The following is a 19,451-nucleotide window of genomic DNA, read 5'->3' as shown; positions in this document are numbered from 1 at the left end:
TGATGCTGAGGGTTCAGTTGATGGATCCTTGCCCATAAGATGAGGGGCAGATAATGCTGAAGCAGTCCTAGCAGCTCAGCACAAAGTTCGAGACCTCATGAGGCAAGAGTCTGGACATGTGCCAAGAAGCAAGGCCTTTGTCTTATAGCCCTGATCAAAAAAGGCGTGCCTGCAGGTGGTGGTGTGCTTATTGGTGATGTCTGAGCCAGTGTAGCTGCAGGTTTTCTAGGTCCTTTTAGAAGGAACAAAGCCTGTGATGCATGGACTGCCTCACCTGATCCTGTTTCTATGTTACTGATTTGGGCCCTGTATTGAAACGGGCGATTGGGCTGTTCTAAGTAGATCGAGTCCACCCTTCAGTGTGACCAATGCCTATGACCCAAGTAGTGTGTGGGCTCCAAAAGCAACGAGACACTCAGCCCTTGCTTGGAAAAAACTCCTGACCTAGTGGGAATTTCCCCACAAACTTTCTTATAGTCTTAATATATATTATGTGTAAATTAACACAAATTATGCACACATGTATTTCCTTTAGTGAAATTCAATTGTATAAAATGAATAATTTTGCTGCAGAAAAGAAGCACACATTTGCATTATATTTAACTTTCTACATAATTGAGAATAAATTTATATTGCCTAGAACATAAAAAGCCACTTGGCTAGGTAAAGAATTCTTTGCAGAATTTTAGAATTTTTACAGAATTTTAGGCTGGCATCTTCTCAAGTGAGGTGCAACGTTGTCCAGACTGATATTTCTGCCCTCTGTAGGTGGGCACTGTAGTTTAATGATGCGACTTGAGATCCTGGGTTTGTATCCCCACTTCATCACATCAACTGTAGGCCTTGGTTTTCTTGTCTGAGAACTGGGGTCCTAGTAGCACCAATGTCTTAGGGCTGGTGTGAGGATTAAAGCACCTGACACATATTAAGTTAGGTGTACTTGTCCTAAATGACTGCTTCCTCAGCCTGTGTATTCATGCGGTTTCTTTACTTTTGAGATTAAGTAACCTCAGCAGTATACGTGTCTCAGGGTTGATCATTTTCTATTACATTCTTTCCCGGATGAGCTGTTTGGATCTGCAGATTCAAGTCTTTCTTTATTTAATGAACCTTTTCATATTATATCCTTAAGAGTATTTTCTATTCCATTTGTTCTCTCTGGCGGGAACATCAGCATCCAAATCTTGGAACGTTGCTGTTGGTCTTCGTCTCTATCACCCTCTCTCTAACTGCTTTAATCTGACTCGTCATCTTTTTCTTCTGCTTACTGTGTGGTTTTCTTAAGCCTGTCCTCCATGTCACTAATTTGGTTTTCTACAGCATGTTACACTCTTTGCTCCTTTGAATGGTGTTCCCCACCCCTCATCAAGTTATTTCCTTAGCTTTTCTACCTCCCTTTTCAAATCATTATTTTATCTCTCCTTTGAGCTAGGGTTTCACAGATTCCACGTTTATGTTACATTTTTTTTTTTTTTGAGACTATAAAGCAGTTACCTAAAGTTTTTTTTGGTTTTCTGGAAGAAGACTTCTTCTGAAGTGAATGCTTTATTAGCTTTTTATATGCTATAGTCTGGTCCTTGGTTTTTTTGACAGAATATTTACACAGGTCCAATATTTCTTTTTCTTTTCCTTTATTCTTTGCAAGGGGGCAGTTCTAAACTAGGTCTGCTATTTGTGCAAGAATAGTATGGGTAGACTCTCCATGACTGCCTTCATTGTCTACTGAAGTGATGTTGGAATATTCGTTCTACAGTGCGGGCTGGAACACCCTCATTCAGTTCTTTGAGCAGGTGATGAAAGCCAAGGCAGTGGAAAGTCACAGTTCAGGTAAGTTGTTCTTTAGCACTTTCCCTCCAAAGATGTTTCATACTTTCCCCAAACAGTATGTTTAATCCCATGATGGGAGGCCTTCTTCGATTTTTGGCCGATTCCCACTTTGGGGTAAGCAGACCGCCACTGTGAAAAGCCAGGTGGGTGCAATGCTGAGGCTCACAGGCCAGCATCTGCTTTTCCCCTCTAAACTGGCATTTGATGAATGAATAGATATTTTCCAGGCAGAGGAAGAAAAACCTTCCAGATGGAGAGACTATCATGTGAAAAGGCAAAAGAGCATGTTACAGCACAGCATATTCAAGAAATTGCTGGAGAAGGTGTGTGTGTAGACAAGAGGAAGGGAGTACTAGGAGATGAGGCTGGAGGAGTATTAATAGTTACTAAATGTGGTGAGTGGGCTGAATCAAGAGTCTTTACGCCATGCTACGGAGCTCCTATTTTATCCACTGCAGAGTTTTAAGTAGAGGAATGCACAGTCAGATTTTTATATTAGACTAATTTAGACAAAAGTAAAGGATGGATCTGAAGGGGGCAAGACTAGAGGCAGATCAACCACCTACAGCTTCTGCAGTTGGCCAGGCAATCAATGTGACCGTGAGGATGGAGATGAGGGGATAGATCTCTGAAATGTTCAGGGAGCAAAACTGATAGGATATGGAAATATATTAGATATGTGGGATAAAAGAGAGTTTCTGGTTTGAGACACTGGGTGGATCGTGGTATAACCAAATGAGATAGAGAATACAAAAAAAGAACAGGATGAAATAAAAAAGATCAGTTTTGGATGTGCTGGTTTTAAGGCTTTGGGGGATTGACCAGTAGGTCCCGAGATATACAGAACAAAAGCTCAGGGGCGGGGCTGGAGGTATAGGTATATAAAAAGGCCCCAGAAGTAGATGAGTTTAATCAACAAGACCCTAATGGATTAAAAGAGATTAAAATGGATTAAAATGGGCTAGGGATAGAATACTGAAGATGGTGAGTGCTAACATGGCAGGTGGAAGATCTAGAAACGGAGACAGGGATGAGTGACCAGAGACAGGAACAGAAATATCCTGGAGTAGTCAGTATCTGCTCAAAAGTGAGAGAGCAGAATCAAAGCTATCACATTTCAGATCAAGAGGGGGAACTCCGGGTTGTTAATTATGGATTGGTGCGAATTTTGAAAAAAAATACTTTGAAAAAATTCTTACCTTGATTCTAAACTAAACGAAAAACAGATTTTGATGGATTAAATAGTTAAATGTAAGAAATGAAATAATAAAAGGACTAGAAATTATATAGGTGCATGTTTATCTAATTTTAGCATGAGAAGGCTTATGTATAAAACAAAGGAATCCACAGGAAATATTGATAGTTTTGGCTATAAAAGTTTAAAACATTGGTACATCAAAAATAATCAAAGACTAAATTAAAAGGCAAACAAAAAACTGGGAAACTATTTGTAACATATAATATGCAAGCAACTCTTACTAATCAATAAGAAAAAGCTAAGTACCACAATAGAAAATTGGGCCAAGGGCAGGAACCGGCAATTCACGAAAGAAGAATTTGACATATGAAATCAGTTTAACCACAATAAGACTCAAAGAAATATATGTTAAGATAATGAGGTATCAGCAGTCAGGAAATGGCATGGCATAAAGGTTAAGAATGCAGGCCCAGGAGCCAGACCTCTGGTTTCCTATCCCTCTGCTACCACCACTTTCTAGCTGCCTGATCTTGTGCAAGTTACTTAATCTCTACAGACCTCAGTTTCCTCCTCTGCAAAATAGGAATGTTAGTAGTACCTACTCATAAAAGTGTTATGAGAATTGAGTGAATTTAATATAAACTGTTCAGAACAGCAGATGATAAGCAATCAATAAATGTTAATCATTATTATTACTATTATTATTATCTATTATCTATCAAATTGGTATGGCTTAAAGAATGGCGCTGGGAAGAATTTGGGGAAACACACACACATTGCTGATAGGAGTACAAACTGGTACCACTTTTCATAGGGAAATTTGATACTGATTCCAACACTTTAGAATATAAGATATCCTTCGACCGAGCAATTTTCAGTCTGTAGGAGTTTATTCTAAAGAAACAATGAGACGTGTAAATTTTATCTACCAGTGCTTGCTGCAGTGCATTTAAAAAAGAATACTAAAAAACTGGAAATAATGGAAACGGCCAAGGACAGGAAACCAGTTAAATAAGTTATTGTACATCAGATGATGGAGAAAAGAGATATTAAAAATGATATCTTAGGAGAGTATTTATTGACCTGGATATATAACCACAATATACTGTTCAGTGATAACTCAGGTTGCAAAAAGTAATAAATGTACATTATAACCACAATTTTATAAAAAGAAAAATAAGTAAACAGCTAGCTGGAAAAACATGAAAATGTAGTGGTTATAGATCATTTAAATTTCCTTCTTTATACTGTTCTATATTTTCCAAAATTTTCTAAAATAAATTAGTACCATTTTTATAAACAGAGAAATTGCATTATTTTCAAAATAAGAATCAAAGCCCCCAGATAAGGATCCTACTTTCTCACATTTGCACTTCAAGCTCCTGGATGTTCTACTCTTTCTTTGAGGAGTCTTAGGTATGCCACGTGCTTGAGTAAGTATCTAACTCACTCTTATATAATGCTGGCTTGAAAAAAATTCTAAACAGAATAAGTATATATAAGATATAGCTTGAACACTTGTAAATTCAATTTTTCCTGACTAAAAGATTTTTTGATCATGTATTCTGTTTTCTAAGCACCAAATTATAAAACCTCAATGTCACAGAGTATATGGGTCTATTCCTTTTTTTCCCCTAAAGCTACTCCCCTTTTTCAAACTTTCTCCAAATTTTTCTTAACTTTTATAGAGGATTGTGAACAGTCTATCAACAATCAGCAAATAAAGCTCGTGTTGACAAAATTAATCTCAGCCTAATGGCAGCCCTTTTAGGGATTGTTAGCACATCCCACAGATGTTAAGTCACCTACCATAGCCTGTAAGGCAAATGAGAGAGACTGGGCATAATGTTGCTTGGCCAATTTTCCTTGGCAAGTCTGTCAGCTGTCTCCTGGTCCCTGGTCGAGAGTTACTGGTTTGCTCAAGGCTCTGTCCACTTCCAGAGCTCACAGCCCATGGGACTGGCCCAGTGTCAGGGTTCCCCTTTCCTCTGGGGCAGGGGAACCAGGGCACCCTGCGGGGTGCCAAATGGAGAGGCAGCTCCCAGAAGCACTCCTGTGAGCCTGCGTCCTGGCCTGTTCAAGACCTCTGTGCCTCCCCTGTGGGACCACATCTTTTCCGCAGCTGAGCTCTTTCCTCAGGCTGCACAGGCCGGCTCCAGAGACCACACCATTTTCTCCACTTAAGCTTCTTACACTTTGCTCAGCTCGTATCTGCCATAATGGTTAAACAAATTTTTCCTATTTGGTGATCAATGTCATATATGTACTTTCCCAATAGAATTTTATATTGCTTGAGCCTCTAATAGGTGAAAAAAAGAATAAGACTACGATGGTATTCTTTCCCTGAGGACCAAAATAGTTTCCAAAATAGTTATCTTTTATGTGCTCTTCATTTCTTTTTTAGGAACCCGAGTATTATTTTCCAGGCTTTTTGGGCGGCCATACAGGTTCTGTCTTGAATCTTCCTTGTGCTCACGATACATGGAGAACATTTACATTTGTTTTAGCAGCTGATATGGTTCTCAAAGAGGAGCCCTCACCTTGGTTGGGAAATGGCCTAATGAGCTTCTAGGCAGGATAGAGAAGAGTCGAACGGATGCTGGGGGAGAGGGTGGGCAGTAACTTGGGGAGAAGGGTGAGGGGGGAAGGTACTTGACAAACATTAAATGAATGAAGGTAGGGAGGAGGCGAGAATGGTGCTGAGGTTGTGTGGGGGAGGGTCTCTGCACCCAACTCTGTGTGGGTGTGAGGTCTGGCTGCAGGCTATGTAGTGGAAAGCATCCCTTCTTTGTCCCCAACAAACTCTGGAACAAAGGCTACATCGGCACCAGTGCTTTTGTGCAGATGATGTTTTTGGGGGATAAATAGGACCTCAAGATGACAGTGGATATTTAGGCTCCATTTTTCCTTCATGAACTACCCAAACCTCTCTGAGTTCACACTACTACTTTTTCTTATCTTTGCAATCCAAACAACTGCTTAATGGAGTTATTTTTTCCCTTTTCTCGTCCTTAACAGACCTCCACTTTATTCTCATGAGCCGCAAATGCCATCCTTTCCCTCCCTCCCTCCCTCCCCGTTAGACACTCTTCCAAGCACGGTAAACTGTGGAGCCCAGGGGCAGGCTCGCAGCTGGCTACATACCATGCTGGCCACGGGGCTCCTTTCCAGTTTTCTGCCTGACACCTGCCCTAGCCCGGGCTGTCCACTGGGTCCCGATCTGTCACGCCTCACCCCAGGAGCCAGCTCTGTGGGACTCATAATTGCAATTATTTCTTCCTCCAGCTGTTTCCCCTCCAGCTTGTTCTCCCCTCTCCAGGGCCCAGTGAAAGGCACTGCACACTCTCCTTTCCTGCATCCTCACCTTGCACTCAGCCTGTCCTTTTTCCCTTCATGTGGACCTGGCATTCTCGTCACAGTGTGCAGGAGTTTGGTGAACTCTATGAACTGTTCCTCTTCTCCTCCCATGTGGCTTCCCTCTGTCATTTACCGTCCAGGGTCTCTTTTTCCTTCCTCCTCTCCTGCAGTGACTTCTCACCCCCCCTGGAAAGGCTACTTCCTCTCCCTGGTGACTCTTTTCCTCTTTCTTCCCTCATCAAGGCCCTTAACAAGGTCAGTTTGGAGTGTCCTTGATGGCTTCCCTTTCTTTCCACATTATGTTTTATTGTCTGGCTAATTGATATCAACACACACCCTTTTTTTGCCAAGAGCTGCATCAAGTAGATTTTTTCCCAAAGCCCCACTGTGCCCTGAGGTAAGGGGGGGCTAGTGCTTAAAGCCATGTGTGAGCTTCACACCCATTAGGATGGCTGTTATCAAATAAATGGATAATAAGTATTGGCAAGGATGTGGAGAAACTGGAACCCTTGTGCACTGCTGGGGGGAATATAAATTGTTGCAGCTGCTATGGTGCAGTATGGTGATTCCTCAAAAAGCTGAACACAGAATTACTATATGATCCAGAAATTCCACTTCTGGGTATATACTCCCAAGAACTGAAAGCAGGGCCTCCAACACTTCATACCAATGTTCATAGCAGCCTTATTCACAACAGCCAAAAGGTGGAAACAACTGAAATGTCCATCAACAGATGAATGGATAAATAAAATGTGGTATATACATACAATGGAATATTATTCAGCCATAAAAAGGAATGAAATTCTGACACATGCTGCAATGTGGGTGAACCTTGAAGACATATGCTAAGTGAAATAAGCCACACACAAAAGGACAAATATTATATGATTCCACTTATATGGATGAGGTTACTAGAATAGTCAAATTCATAGAGAGAAAGTAGAATAGAGATTGCCAGGGTCTGGGGGAGGGGGGAATGGGGAGTTAGTGTTTAATGGGTAGAGTTTCTGTTTGGGATAATGAAAAAATTCTGGAGATGGATGGTGGTGATGGCTGCACAATATTGTCAATGTACTTAACACTATGGAATTGTAAATTTAAAAATGGTTATAATGGTAACTTATATGTTATGTGTATCTTACCACAATTTTTATAAAATAAATAAACAGGGTTGTATGAGCTGGAAAAAAAACAAAACCAAACCCGTGTGACTGTGCAGCTACGGCAGGGATGCGGTTCCTCAAGGCTACCTCTCTCCTTAGGCAGCGCTGGATCATCTCTTTAACGACAAAACTCTGCCAACTCTTAACCAAATCTGACATGGCTGTCACTGGCCTGCTCCCTGGAATTACCACAGAGCCTGAAGACGCCTCCAGGAGGCCCTCTCCCGGGATCAAGGAGCCACATTTCCGTAAAACAGTCACCACAGGAACAGGACCACCTATCCCTCTGAATACTATCTGAGTAATGAACTTGCTTTGAGTTGGCTTAACGATTTCTCCTCTTTCTTTTAGAGGAGATGCATGTGCCCTTAGTGACTCCTGAAGAGCCCTTCATCTATGGAGACAGCAGGTCCCCACAATGACTCCTGGGGTCATGATTGTCGTAGGTGAGGATCTGTTATTACAGAATTTACCTTCCTTGTCAAAATAGAACTCTCCAGCATGGTAACTGTCCTCTTGCCAAAACTGGTGCCCACAGTCTATCCAGTCCTCTGGCCGTGAAGCGTGACAGTTGGATTCTAACTTCTTTCTCCCTAGTGTCTCCCACATTTATATCCTCTAAGTTCTGCTAAATTTCTTGGTGGATTTGCATCTCCAATTCCACCTTTCCTCTCTGCTCCACACCACACCTGCTTTCTTCCCCTCTCTGCCTTTCCCGATGACTTCTGCAGCTTCAACTGCCTTCTGGCCTCTGACGACTTTATCTATTGCTGACAGTTCACCTCCCGGCCTAGGCTTCACGCCCAATCGTTTTTATGATCTGTCTTGTGTACACAGCACCCCCCCAAAGCTGTCTTCCCAGCACAACTGGCAGCTATTCTGTCAGGTTCGACTGCTCGACATGAGCCATGATTAGCGTACATTAGCCTTCCCTTCTCCTTCAATATCACCTCAGAACCAGCGCACAGCTCCAAGAAGTCTTCTCTGAGCAATATGGAGAGGAGCATTCCGTTCGTGTTTCTAACCCAGAACCACGCCTAGTGCAGAGCGGGTGCTCAGAGATTTTCAAGAAAAGAGCGAATCTCGCCCCAGTCCTCATCCTCTCAGCAGATGTCTGTCCTGTCTTTGAACCACTGGAGCTCTGAATGTCTGCAGCACTCAATCTTAAATCCTTTTCTATATATCAGGGCTCGCCCTGTTTCAGAATTGTTGGCTTTCTTGCTTCCTCCTCTAGTCTAGAGATCAAGGACTGGTATTTAACCTGTAGTTGGTTCAGTATGTGCAAGATGAAGATGCTCGAGAAATACTGGTCTACTCATGCCACTTTGTATGGTACTGTATTCCTTCCTTGCTTCATATACCATCATGTCACTCTCTGTGCTTGTTTACTGCCTCCTTGCATAGCTCGTACCCCAAAGCCCCAGCGGAAGGGAATAACTCTCCTTATGGAGGCTGGTGCCATCTGGCCATAACTCTAGCATGAGGGGAGGTCTCGGTGATGGGAGCCTCAAGGAGGGACTGCTCGCTCTGCCAACAGAAGGCTTTAGGAGTTGCCTATTGCCCTATGGATTCTGTCTCTTTAGAATCCCAGATGCCTGGGAGAGACCCCTGGTTGTGTGTCCCCAAAGACCACAGACACATTGGACTTGAGTTTCCTGGTGTCAGATTCCTGATAGGGTTCCAACTCTATTGCAGTCAGTGAATCCAGACTGCATCTCAGAGCCACAAGCTTTGCCTGGCCTCCTGCTCGCTTCTAAGTGGCATCTGGAGAAGAGGTGGCCTCATCTTGCTTCAGCTCTCCCAGCATGAAGAGATCTACGCTCATCAGCGAAATGAACACAGTGGGAGGTGGCTGGCACCTTTTTTCACTTTCCCCAAAGGAACATTTGACAAACATGGTGCACGGTTCAGCGCTTCACTCCCAAAAGCACCCCTGTCAAAATATCCAATATTGTCTAACCTCAAAGTCACTGGATCAGGCAGAAAAACTATGACTGATCTCATTGTTAAATTCTTTCTCGCTTATTGGCATGACAACGGAGCTAAAAAGAGCTGAGACGAAAATGAGTCTATTTTTGGAGACTCCTTACGGAATTCATGCACACTGCGTATTTTGCATCATTCGAATCCTTAGGCACACGCGGGACTCTGAAGCAAACACTCATTTGTAAATGTTACAGCCGCCAAGGTTGGCTGGATGCTCTGTTGGGTGACGTATTAACTCTCCCCAGGCTGCTTTGGAAAGGGGAGGAATGTTCCGAGCTGGGTTTTGGTCAGAGGGTAAGGCTGGCTTGTGGTGCTTACCTTCACCCTGTCCATGCAGGCTTCCATCTTCAGCTGCTCCACAGCCTTCCTGGCTTGGGAGATGCTGGTGGTGCTGTTATTGGACATGCCCTCTTTCATTCCGCTGCCCCTGAAACAACCAAAGGTAAAGGGTTGCAAGCGCTCCTTTTCCAAAGAAAGGCAGAGCCCTCCTCGACTTCCTCCCTGCTCCCACCGCCTACAGCTTCTCTGTCCAAGCCAGGGGGCATTTGGGAGCAAACTTTCCTTGGATAAGAGAAAGGAATGCTTCACTAATGACGGGAGTGGCTGGAAAGACTTTCTCAGCCCAGGCAGAGGGAGTAGAAGGTAACAGATGGTCCCAGAGTTACTTTACCACCCCCACGACCATAAGCAATACCTCAACATGTGTATAGTGCTTCGTTAGCAATAAATCAGTTCATACACATTTGCTCATTCATTCCTCTAGCAGCCCATAAAGTTGGCAAAACATTAAGTTTTGTTTAGTAAGTAAAGAAAGTACTAAACTCAGAGAAATTAAGCCAATAGCCAAAGTCTCCATAGCCAAAATTTGTGGCTCTTGAACCCAAACTAAAAGCTTTGAAGCCTAGCTAAGGGTTCTCTCTGCTGTCTCATAGGGCCTCCCCTAGCAATCCACAGCTCTAAGCACACATTTCCCATGAATAAAATTGCTTTATTATTAATTTTAGTTGGCTGTCATTCTAAAAAGTTTACAAATTTTATGTTGGGAGTTTGTTTTTAAACCATAACACAAACACACACCCCTATCCCAAGCATAGATTTGTTTTTCTAGAAGGGGGACAAAATTCTCCCTGACCTGCCATGCAATATGCCACATGACAATGAAAAGACCACTGTAATGCTAACCGTTCCACAAGAAAGCATATACTGTAGATTACAATTACTCCATCTGATGAGAAACTACTTGGACGAGGCCTAATCATTCAAGCCTGAGAGCTGAGCACAGTCACATAGCTTCCAATGATGCACAGAGAGGTGTTAGGAGGTTCAGCTGGTATCTTGGTGTGCGAGGCCACACCGTGGATTTCTTCACACACGCGCTAACTCTCTGGCCCAGACGAGGCATGATGGTGGCTTCATTTGTCCACAGGGAACTTTTTAAAAAATAAAAGTTTCCTCTTATAAGACATAGATCAGCCACCTAAATCAGAGTTTAACAGGTGTGTGTCCCTATCTTGGTGGGGAACTTTTACTCAGCAAGAAGAGAAAGAGAATCCTAGGGCTTGAAAACCCGAGGGCACAGCCACTACTCCTACTACATAGAGATGCGCTTGCATTTCTGCATGTGTGTTCAGGTCTGTGTGTGCCTGCATGTCCATGGTGCATGCCCTGCACCAGTCTGTGTGGTTGTCCCTCTGTGTCCCTGTGTGTCCACACAAAAGGGGAGAGGAGACAGTCTAGTTCCCAACCCTCCCCAGCCTGATGCAAGTGAAAAAGGACCCTAAAATCATTGTCCTCAGATCCTGATCCTCTCCTCCCATTCCAGAATCCATCCTTGTCTTCCCTCATTGACTTTGGGATTTTAAGAGTTGGGGAGGTTGGGGGGGACAAGGAGAAGGAAGCTGAGCCCAGGATCAGCAGGCGTGAACAAAGCACGACACAGGTGAAGGGCAAAGGGGGAGGAGAAGGGCTCTGCACCGTGTGTGTGTGGATGTCAGTGTGTCTATGAGTGTGAGCATGTGTAAGTGCATAAGTGTGTGTGAGAGAGTACCTGGGGGGGGTGAGTGTATGTGAGTGGCCGTGGGCATGTGTATGAGAGGGTTGAGTGTGAGTAGGTGTGAGTATGTATGAGTGTGAGAGGGTGTGTGAGTGTATGAGTGCGTGTGAGAGTGTGCGAGTGAAAATAGGTGTGGCTGTGAGTGCAGAGAAAATGTTACCAGCAGGATGAGAGCCTCGTCAGCGCCCCGCACCCCGAGACCTGCCCCCTCCCTCTCTACCCACCTGGCGGTGCTGTATTTAGAACACCCTGATCCTACTCAGCTGTTTACTCGTTCTCCCCCTGTTCACAAAGAAGGGTACGTTTGCACCATACTCCAGTCCGTGACACAGAAAGAGAACTCTGGCTGAATGCTTAATATCTGAAAAAGATCCCGCTGGCTGAGCTATGTTTTCCTTTTTGTGTTCAGGAGATAAAACAAGCTGATGGGGTGGGGCCCCCACCCTCTGGGGGACTCCAGCACCAGAAGTGAGATTGTCTTCCTCTCACAGACTCTCATCCCTCCCACGTCCTCCCTGTTAGCCCCTCGTCTCCTTGGTCTCGCCACCTGTGTCCCCGCTCTAGACCACGTCTGCCACCGCCAGCCAAGAGGGCTGTGCTCCTGGGCTCCAACATCATCCTCTGACCACACCCTCTCTTCCTCTCTCACTCCCTGACTCCTCTTCCACCTCAAAGCACCACGTCCCTCCACGGCTGTCTCCTACATTACAGCCTTGCCCAGCTCCATTCAGTTCCACAGTCAGCCTAAACGACATGACCCAACATTGCCATCACTCTCTCCCCAAACTTGTCTTCTTTCCTCTGTTCCTGAAACCCCACACTGTATCAACCCAACTCCTTCCCCTCTCTGTCCACACTAAAGGGCTGCTAAGCACTGCTGGAGAAACACCCGCCTGCCCCCGCCCGCCAAATGCTGGGGACTGGTGCCATCAGACATTCACAATCCAGCCTTAGGGTTCCTCAAAGCTGCCTGGCAATCTCACCTCCGGTCCCCAATCATCCCTCCCTTTGCCCTCCTGACGTTCCAGTCTTCATCATTTCCTCACCCCCTCTGTCCTCTCATCTTCAGTAGATGACCTCAGCTTGCACTGAACAGAGAAAAGGCCATTAAGACAAACCTCCTTAACACCCCCCTTTAAGCTCCTCTGCGTCTACATGCATCCTCGCCTCCATTCAGTGCAGCAGCCGTTCCTCCGCACCAGGGCCTGCTGCTGGCACCCCACAGCGGCCCCCTCACCTGTTGTCCCTGCCAGCAGGGCCCACCTTCCGCTGCAGGGACTGAAAATGCCACACTCACTTTCCCGCCTCCCTTGCAGTGGGCCCGGAGCACGTGAGCTTGTCCTAATCAACGGGGCACGAGGGGAAGTCTGTGGGAGACTTGTAGGGAAGGTCTTTCTTCCTAGCCCAGGCACGAGAGGAGAAACCTCCATCTTCGGCTGCCTTGATTGAGTGTTGCCATACTGACCATTGGGGAACTGACCCAGGAGACTCATGGAGAAACCAACCCAGAGCCCTGAGCTGGATGGATCCTGGATGGTCTACTTCTGATCCTCGATACTCAGAGAATATATTCCTCACAGTTTAGGCCACGTTTGTTGGGTTGCCTATCACTTGCTGCTGAAAGCATCTCCTCATCCATGGCTAACTTCACATGAGGTGGACACGTGCCCTCCTCGAGGGCTCTGCCCTACCCCTCACCCCTCTTTCTCCTGTAACATCAGTGTCTCTGGGTGCCTTCTCCTAAGCATATAAAAATATATTCATGTCTTTTTCATCGCCTTAAAACAAACAGCAACGACAAAAGAGAAAGCCATCCCATCCCCCCAATTTCCTCACTTCCTCAAGAGGGGGTGGGGAGGTAACTATAGATGCCCATAAAGGGCCCCTAAGTAACGAAATGCGGAGATGCCAAACATAAGGATGGAAAGCACTCTCCCCAGTCCATGGGAGAAGAGCCTGCTACCCCTCGCCTCCCCTGCCCTGCTGCTCTCTGCTCACCCTGGCCCCATTTAGAGCACATTCCTCTTGTTGCCATCAGTGACCCGCAAGCTATTTCATGTGTGCATGTTCACGCTCTCTCTCCAAGCGGCCAGTAAAGTTTTTCACAGCACGCATATCCGGGACCCAGACTGTGACCCCGCAGACCTGAAACATCTGTATTTCACAACCTCCCGAGGTGATCCTGGCGCTACTGGAGGTGGAGAACCACCATGGCTGTAAATCGTTTCTACTCTATGGTTCCTTTGTGTCCGCCAACTGCCTTGCAAAGTGTTCCACGTACCTTCAGGACTCTCGCAATCAGTTCTTTTAAAAATTTAATGGGCATGTGAATCCCTGGGGATCTTGATAAAATGCAGATTTTGATTGAGTGGGTTGGGGTATGGTCCAAGATTCTGCATTTCTAACAAGCTCCCAGTTGCTGCTGGTCCGTGGACCACACTTTGAGTAGCTAAGCTGTGAATCACCGAATGTTAATATTGGTAGGGAACCTAGAGCTCCAGGTCGAATCCTCTTATTTTTCAAATGTGGAAATATATTCATGGTGGTTAAATAACTTAGCTTTGTAGAGCTCTCTAGTGGCAGTGGAAGGAAGCATTTCCCTGACGCTGCTCCCAGCTTGTCACCCCTCCTTGGCCTGGTGGGGCCCTTGGGGCAGGAGTAGGATTTTATCCCACGCACTTGGTCTATCCTGCTCTCCCAGGACAGGCTCACTTCTCGAGTGCTCCTAACCTTGCCTGACTTGGGAGTGAGATGGCAGGGAGGGGCCACCTTCCGTAGAAGGCAAGATAACCCAGGAGAAGATAATGGCTTTTGCCAACTGGAGCTAAAGAAATTCAAGTCTTTTAAAGATCTGACCCCATGGGAAGGTTTCTGAGGCCCTCCCTCCCCCACCTGGCCAGGCTCCTCTTAGGTTCTACTTGAACAACATCTCTGCCCTTTCAAGACTATCCAGATGCCATACTTCTACATGAACTGATGAATGTCTGTCTCCATATACGTATGTCTGTATACATACGTATATGGTATACGTCTGTATACCCCACCTTGACCCAAGAAGAAGAAAGGAAGTAGGGACTAAGCAGAGATGGAATGAAGCTAAATATGCACACTAGCTACGGTGGAGCTCTACCTTGACTCTTGGCGTCTTAGAAGACGAGGAAGAAGAGAAAATGATACAACTGCTCAGGGAATGGGCTCTGTCACCGCCGTGGTCAGACAGCTCTTTCTTCTTAGGCACACAAGAATGCACTCATGCACAGACAGGTTTCACAGGGAGGTTCTGACGGGCTGCATCTTGTGGTGCAGAACTCAGTCACCTCAAGAGTCGGGGGTGGGGCATGTGCAAGGTGGTTCAATCCCCAGGGCTGCTGATCTGACATGAGTCAACACATAGTGTTTAGAATTTCTGGATGCATGGATGTCATTGTGCCTTTTCAGCCGTCCTCCCTAATGTGACTTATCTCCATGAGCTGTTGATAACTACCAGTTGGCAGAATGCTGCAGTCCGTCTCCCTGGAGAATGCCTAAAAGACAGCTACTGCCAGTGAGCACAGACCCCTGGCCTGAAGGGACCAACAGCTTAGACTGCAGGGTGAGAGTGGGGTAGGGGTGTTGTTGACTCCCCTTCCTCTTTGTCACAGTGAGTTGCTGAACAAGGATGCTTGCCTGAATAACATCTCTTTTTCTAATGGGGAGTACACAGCTTGGTTTTCCAGCCAAGGTCCAGCAGCCCATGGAGATGGCTCGGTTCTCCCCACCCTGATTCCCCAGAAGGGAAGTACATCCACTCACATGGGGGATAATGTGAGGTGGTGGGTAATTTGTAAAATAGACCTCAGAAGGGCCCTACATCTGCTATGGAGGGTGGGAAAGGGGGACAGGATGGTGACAACTGCTAGAAGAAGAAAGTGATGGTGTGAGGACCTGGTCACACATCAAGGATCCTGACAGCCCAGCCCCTCTCCAGGCCCACACAGGCACTGCTGGCTGAGACACCTGCTCTTCAGAGAGAACCCACTCTTGGACAGCATACGTCACTTCCTCACCTGCTGCGAGGCAGCACAGTGACAGGCCGGGGCAGGGGACAGGCTGGCAGCAGCAGCAGCAACTGACAGTCTTCAGACGAGAGGCTGATTCAGGGCTCGTGCTTTGAGGGTCACCTGAAAGCACAACCAGAGATGGGTCAACAAGAGCGGCAGAAGCCCCGTGTCCCCCAGACCGTCCCAGCTCCCACAGTGCCCTCTCCTCACGCACACCAGCTGTCTCTGTGAGCCTGGGGACTCTCGTGTCAGACCACAGGAGAGATAGTGAGCTAAAAGCAGAAGGAGAAGCCCCCAATCTGAACATCTTGAGGCCACAGGCCACAGGCCACCCTGGGCCTCCCCCACGACCTGCGTGCCGCACCCCACTAGCCGTCCCAGCTCCAGCCAGACCTCTGCCCAACAGAAAGTTCTTTCTTATTAAAAAAAAATAGTTCCGTTATAGAAAAATGTGAAGATAGAGAAAATTACAGCAAAGAAATAAAGACTGATTATAACACCTTTCCCCAGAGATAACTGTGGTTAACATGTTGATGCCTATTATTCTTACACATATTAGAAATAATCTAGGGGCCAGCCCGGTGGCGCAAGTGGTTAAGTGTGCGCGCTCCGCTGTGGTGGCCTGGGGTTCACCGGTTCAGATCCCGGGCGCCCGTGCCCCACTTGTCAAGCCATGCTGTGGTGGCGTCCCATATAAAGTGGAGGAAAATGGGCACAGATGTTAGCCCAGGGCCAGTCTTCCTCACACACACACAAAAATAAATAAATAAAATAAAATAAAAATAGAAATAATCTGATTCCAACCAAAGGACATTTAGCACAGAAGAGACTCGATCAGATGACTTGAAAGATCTCTTTAGAGCTGGGGACTCTCCATAGAGAGACAAACAGCCCCGTCAGGGACAGGGGCTCATTCCCCAAGGGTTTTTGAGCATCCTGCCCTGCAGCATCTACCTCCCAGGATCCCAATGAACTTGGAGCAAAAACAAAAGCCGGACAGCAATGGGTTGATATTCCTGTTTGCCCCTGGAGCTAGAGTGGAATCCAAATTCACTTTGGCTTGAACTTTGGGGGAAAATGCATGACGTAGTACCTTGTGCCTCGTGCAAGATCAAACCTTTTTTGATCTTTTCACTTTGCTAATAATGCTCTTGAAAACCATTTCATTCTGTTTTCAAGTCACTGGTTTTTCAAATGGCACAGGATCTCAAATGCTGGTTGGTCTTATCCAACTGTGGGGGCCTGGGGGAGTCCTAAATGAAGCTGAGGAGGGTGCAGCAGGTCCCCCCCATCTTCCAAAGGGAGGGAGACAGACAGACAGACAGACAAGTCCTAGAGAGGAGGCTGCTGAAGGGGGCAAGGACCGGCCTGCAGGGGCAGAGCCTAATCCCTGCCCCCTAGGAAGGTGACTTGAAAGTCCAGCTTCAGGAGTCCTCCCCGCCCATCCTTTTGGACACATATGAAACCCCAGGGGAGGGGGGAAACAAAACAGCTCCAGAACTCCTCCCTCACCTCCAATGCCATCCCGCATCTGCCAAAACAGCCAGATCCACCCAAAGACCTCTTCATGCCCCGACTTCTGCTTAGTTATCTAATCTTTGTTCTCAAATCAGATGTGCCCAGCAGAACCAATGCTCTCTACTCTCACTATCTTCATTCTTAAAGAAAGGCAGACGTTCCTCTGAGTGCGTGTCCACATCACAGTCCCAGCAAATGTCTTGCAATAAATGCTGCAAATGAGATGAGGAAAGCTGGGAAAGAACCAGAGAAACAGAGGCGATGCTGATATTTGCTTTAAGTAGATTAGATATTTGGTACATATACACATCCTATCTCAGAAAGAGGTCTAAGGCTTTGTGCAACAAATTCTCTTGACCAGCTCCAAGAAAAAGTGTTCCCTGGTCACAGGAGTTTGAGAAATGGCCATTATTTTGCTCCTCGTTCAGAAGGCCATAGTGCACATTAGCATATTAAAGACTCTGAGGAGCCATGCAGTGAAGAAACCTGTTTACTTAACCCTGCATTTCTCAAAATGATTGATCCAGGAACACCCCAGGTTTTGTTTTTGTTTTTTTAATGCAACAGTTCTTCTCATACTTTTTCATCACACAGTGGGGTGAACCGAGCAGCCAAGACAACTGGTTGCACCAACTCTGGCCGCCCAACCACCTTCCCCAACCCAGGGGGCTGAGAGGATGGATAGCGGCAGTGCACCCGTGCAGCGATCTCCACGCACCCAGCCCACCATGGGCAGGCCCACCTCTGCCAGCAGTTCCCAAGCCTTGGCTGGTATCAGAATCACCCAGGAACTTAACACCACCAAAGCCAGGCTCCATCGCACGTCAATGACCCTGGGCCTCTGCGTTCTTTCTTAGCTCTCCAGAGGATTCTGACACCCCAGGTTTTCAAAGCACTGCTCAAGTCCAGTGGGTCTCAGACTTTGCTACGCATTTGAATCGCCTGGGACTTTTAAAGATGAGGTGCTGAGGTCACACCCCAGACCCCAAGGCACACTCTCTGGAAGAGGGCTCAGATGTCGTGGATATTTAAACTTCCCAAATCTGTTGTGCATGTGACTCACCCAGATTTGACTCTCATCTAACAGACCTGGGCAGGGGTTGGGGAGGGGATCAGCATCAGCAACCCTGTGAGCTTACTACAGATGCAGAATCTCAGGCCCCACCCAGACCTCCTGAATCGAATCTGCATTTTAACCTGAGTGATTCGTGTGTACGTGAGAGTTGGACAAGCTCTGTGTTGGACCAGGGAAGCCCAGTGCCGCTGTACGCGGGGACTCTGAGCCCAAGAGGAAGAGACTTGACTGACGACACCAAGTTAGCAGTAGAGGTGGGAGACAGGAAAGTCGCTGTTCTCCTGACCCTCAGTGCTGCTCACAGTCCCATCAAGCTTTTTGGGCTCCTCTTTTACATGACTTAATTAATTCTGGTAGTTCTTTGGGAGACCATACACCAGGAAAGATGGTATCAACTTCCCCTTGTCCACTTGGCATTCGCATTCCATCTTCCATCCAAGGCTTGGAGCATATTTCAGATGTCAACCCCCTAGCCTGCCCCGGGCCCCAGGAAGGGGCTTTTGACACCTCCCCAGGCTCATCACTGTTTCGAAAGTAAGAAAAGTTGTTGCTGCTGACGGGAACTTAGCTCCTAACTAGCTTCCTTGATCTGGTTGCAGGAAAACACTGCTTTTTAATAGCACTAAATTTTACCAAGATGTTTGCAAAAGCATTTTTTTTTCCTAAAGAAAATACACTAAACAAAATGCCATGGTGTCATCGTGAGGGCCTGGGAAGATCCACCACACGGCCTCCGGCTGACTAGGAGCCCCTCGAGGGCAGAGGCACACCGTCTGTGTCTCCAGTGCCAACAGTCCACGTCTATACGAACGTGACGCGTGTATGTATGAAGAACAGACTCAGGCTTCAGCGCAGCGACGCTAATTATCTACGGCTGCTGTTTGTTTCAGTGCTTAAATGGAGCTAATTGAGCTCCTGGTGATGAAGTGTCACGGCCTGAAGTCACACATATTTGCTGAGGGCATGGTGCTGGGCCTTGAGGAACAAGAGTCATGTCTCTGTTCTCATGGAGCTTACAGTCCAGTGGGGGTGTCACACATTGTTCAAATAATCGTGCTGATGAATGTACTCTTACAAACGGAGGGACACAGTTCTAAGTGCGTTTATTACCAAAGAACTTGACCTGGACGGAAGCAGCTATGTTGGTTTCCCTGAGAGATTCTGAGGCCATAGGAGGAATGAGACTTGCCTGCACTCACAGAGCTCAGGTTCTGAGGGAGAAGATGAATACCTA

At 46.4% G+C, this 19,451-nt stretch overlaps 1 protein-coding gene across 2 annotated transcripts in view; it reads right to left on the bottom strand.

Moving 5' to 3' along the window:
• Nucleotides 1–19,451, bottom strand: part of GNG4 (G protein subunit gamma 4) — a 67,853-nt gene that overhangs the window by 17,224 nt on the left and 31,178 nt on the right. The window contains exons 2-3 of one of the 2 annotated variants that reach the window (XM_058542979.1): nt 15,631–15,744; nt 9,850–9,958 (exon numbers count right to left, since the gene is read on the bottom strand). In XM_058542979.1, coding sequence (XP_058398962.1) covers nt 9,850–9,948 — 99 coding nt within the window. In that variant the 5' untranslated portion in view covers nt 9,949–9,958; nt 15,631–15,744. The remainder of the gene's footprint in view (nt 1–9,849; nt 9,959–15,630; nt 15,745–19,451) is intronic. The other variant, XM_058542980.1, reaches the window with a different exon arrangement.

This window comes from Diceros bicornis, chromosome 6 (assembly GCF_020826845.1).
Source record: "Diceros bicornis minor isolate mBicDic1 chromosome 6, mDicBic1.mat.cur, whole genome shotgun sequence".
NCBI classification, from domain to species: domain Eukaryota; kingdom Metazoa; phylum Chordata; class Mammalia; order Perissodactyla; family Rhinocerotidae; genus Diceros; species Diceros bicornis.
This window is presented reverse-complemented; position numbering and strand designations above follow the sequence as displayed.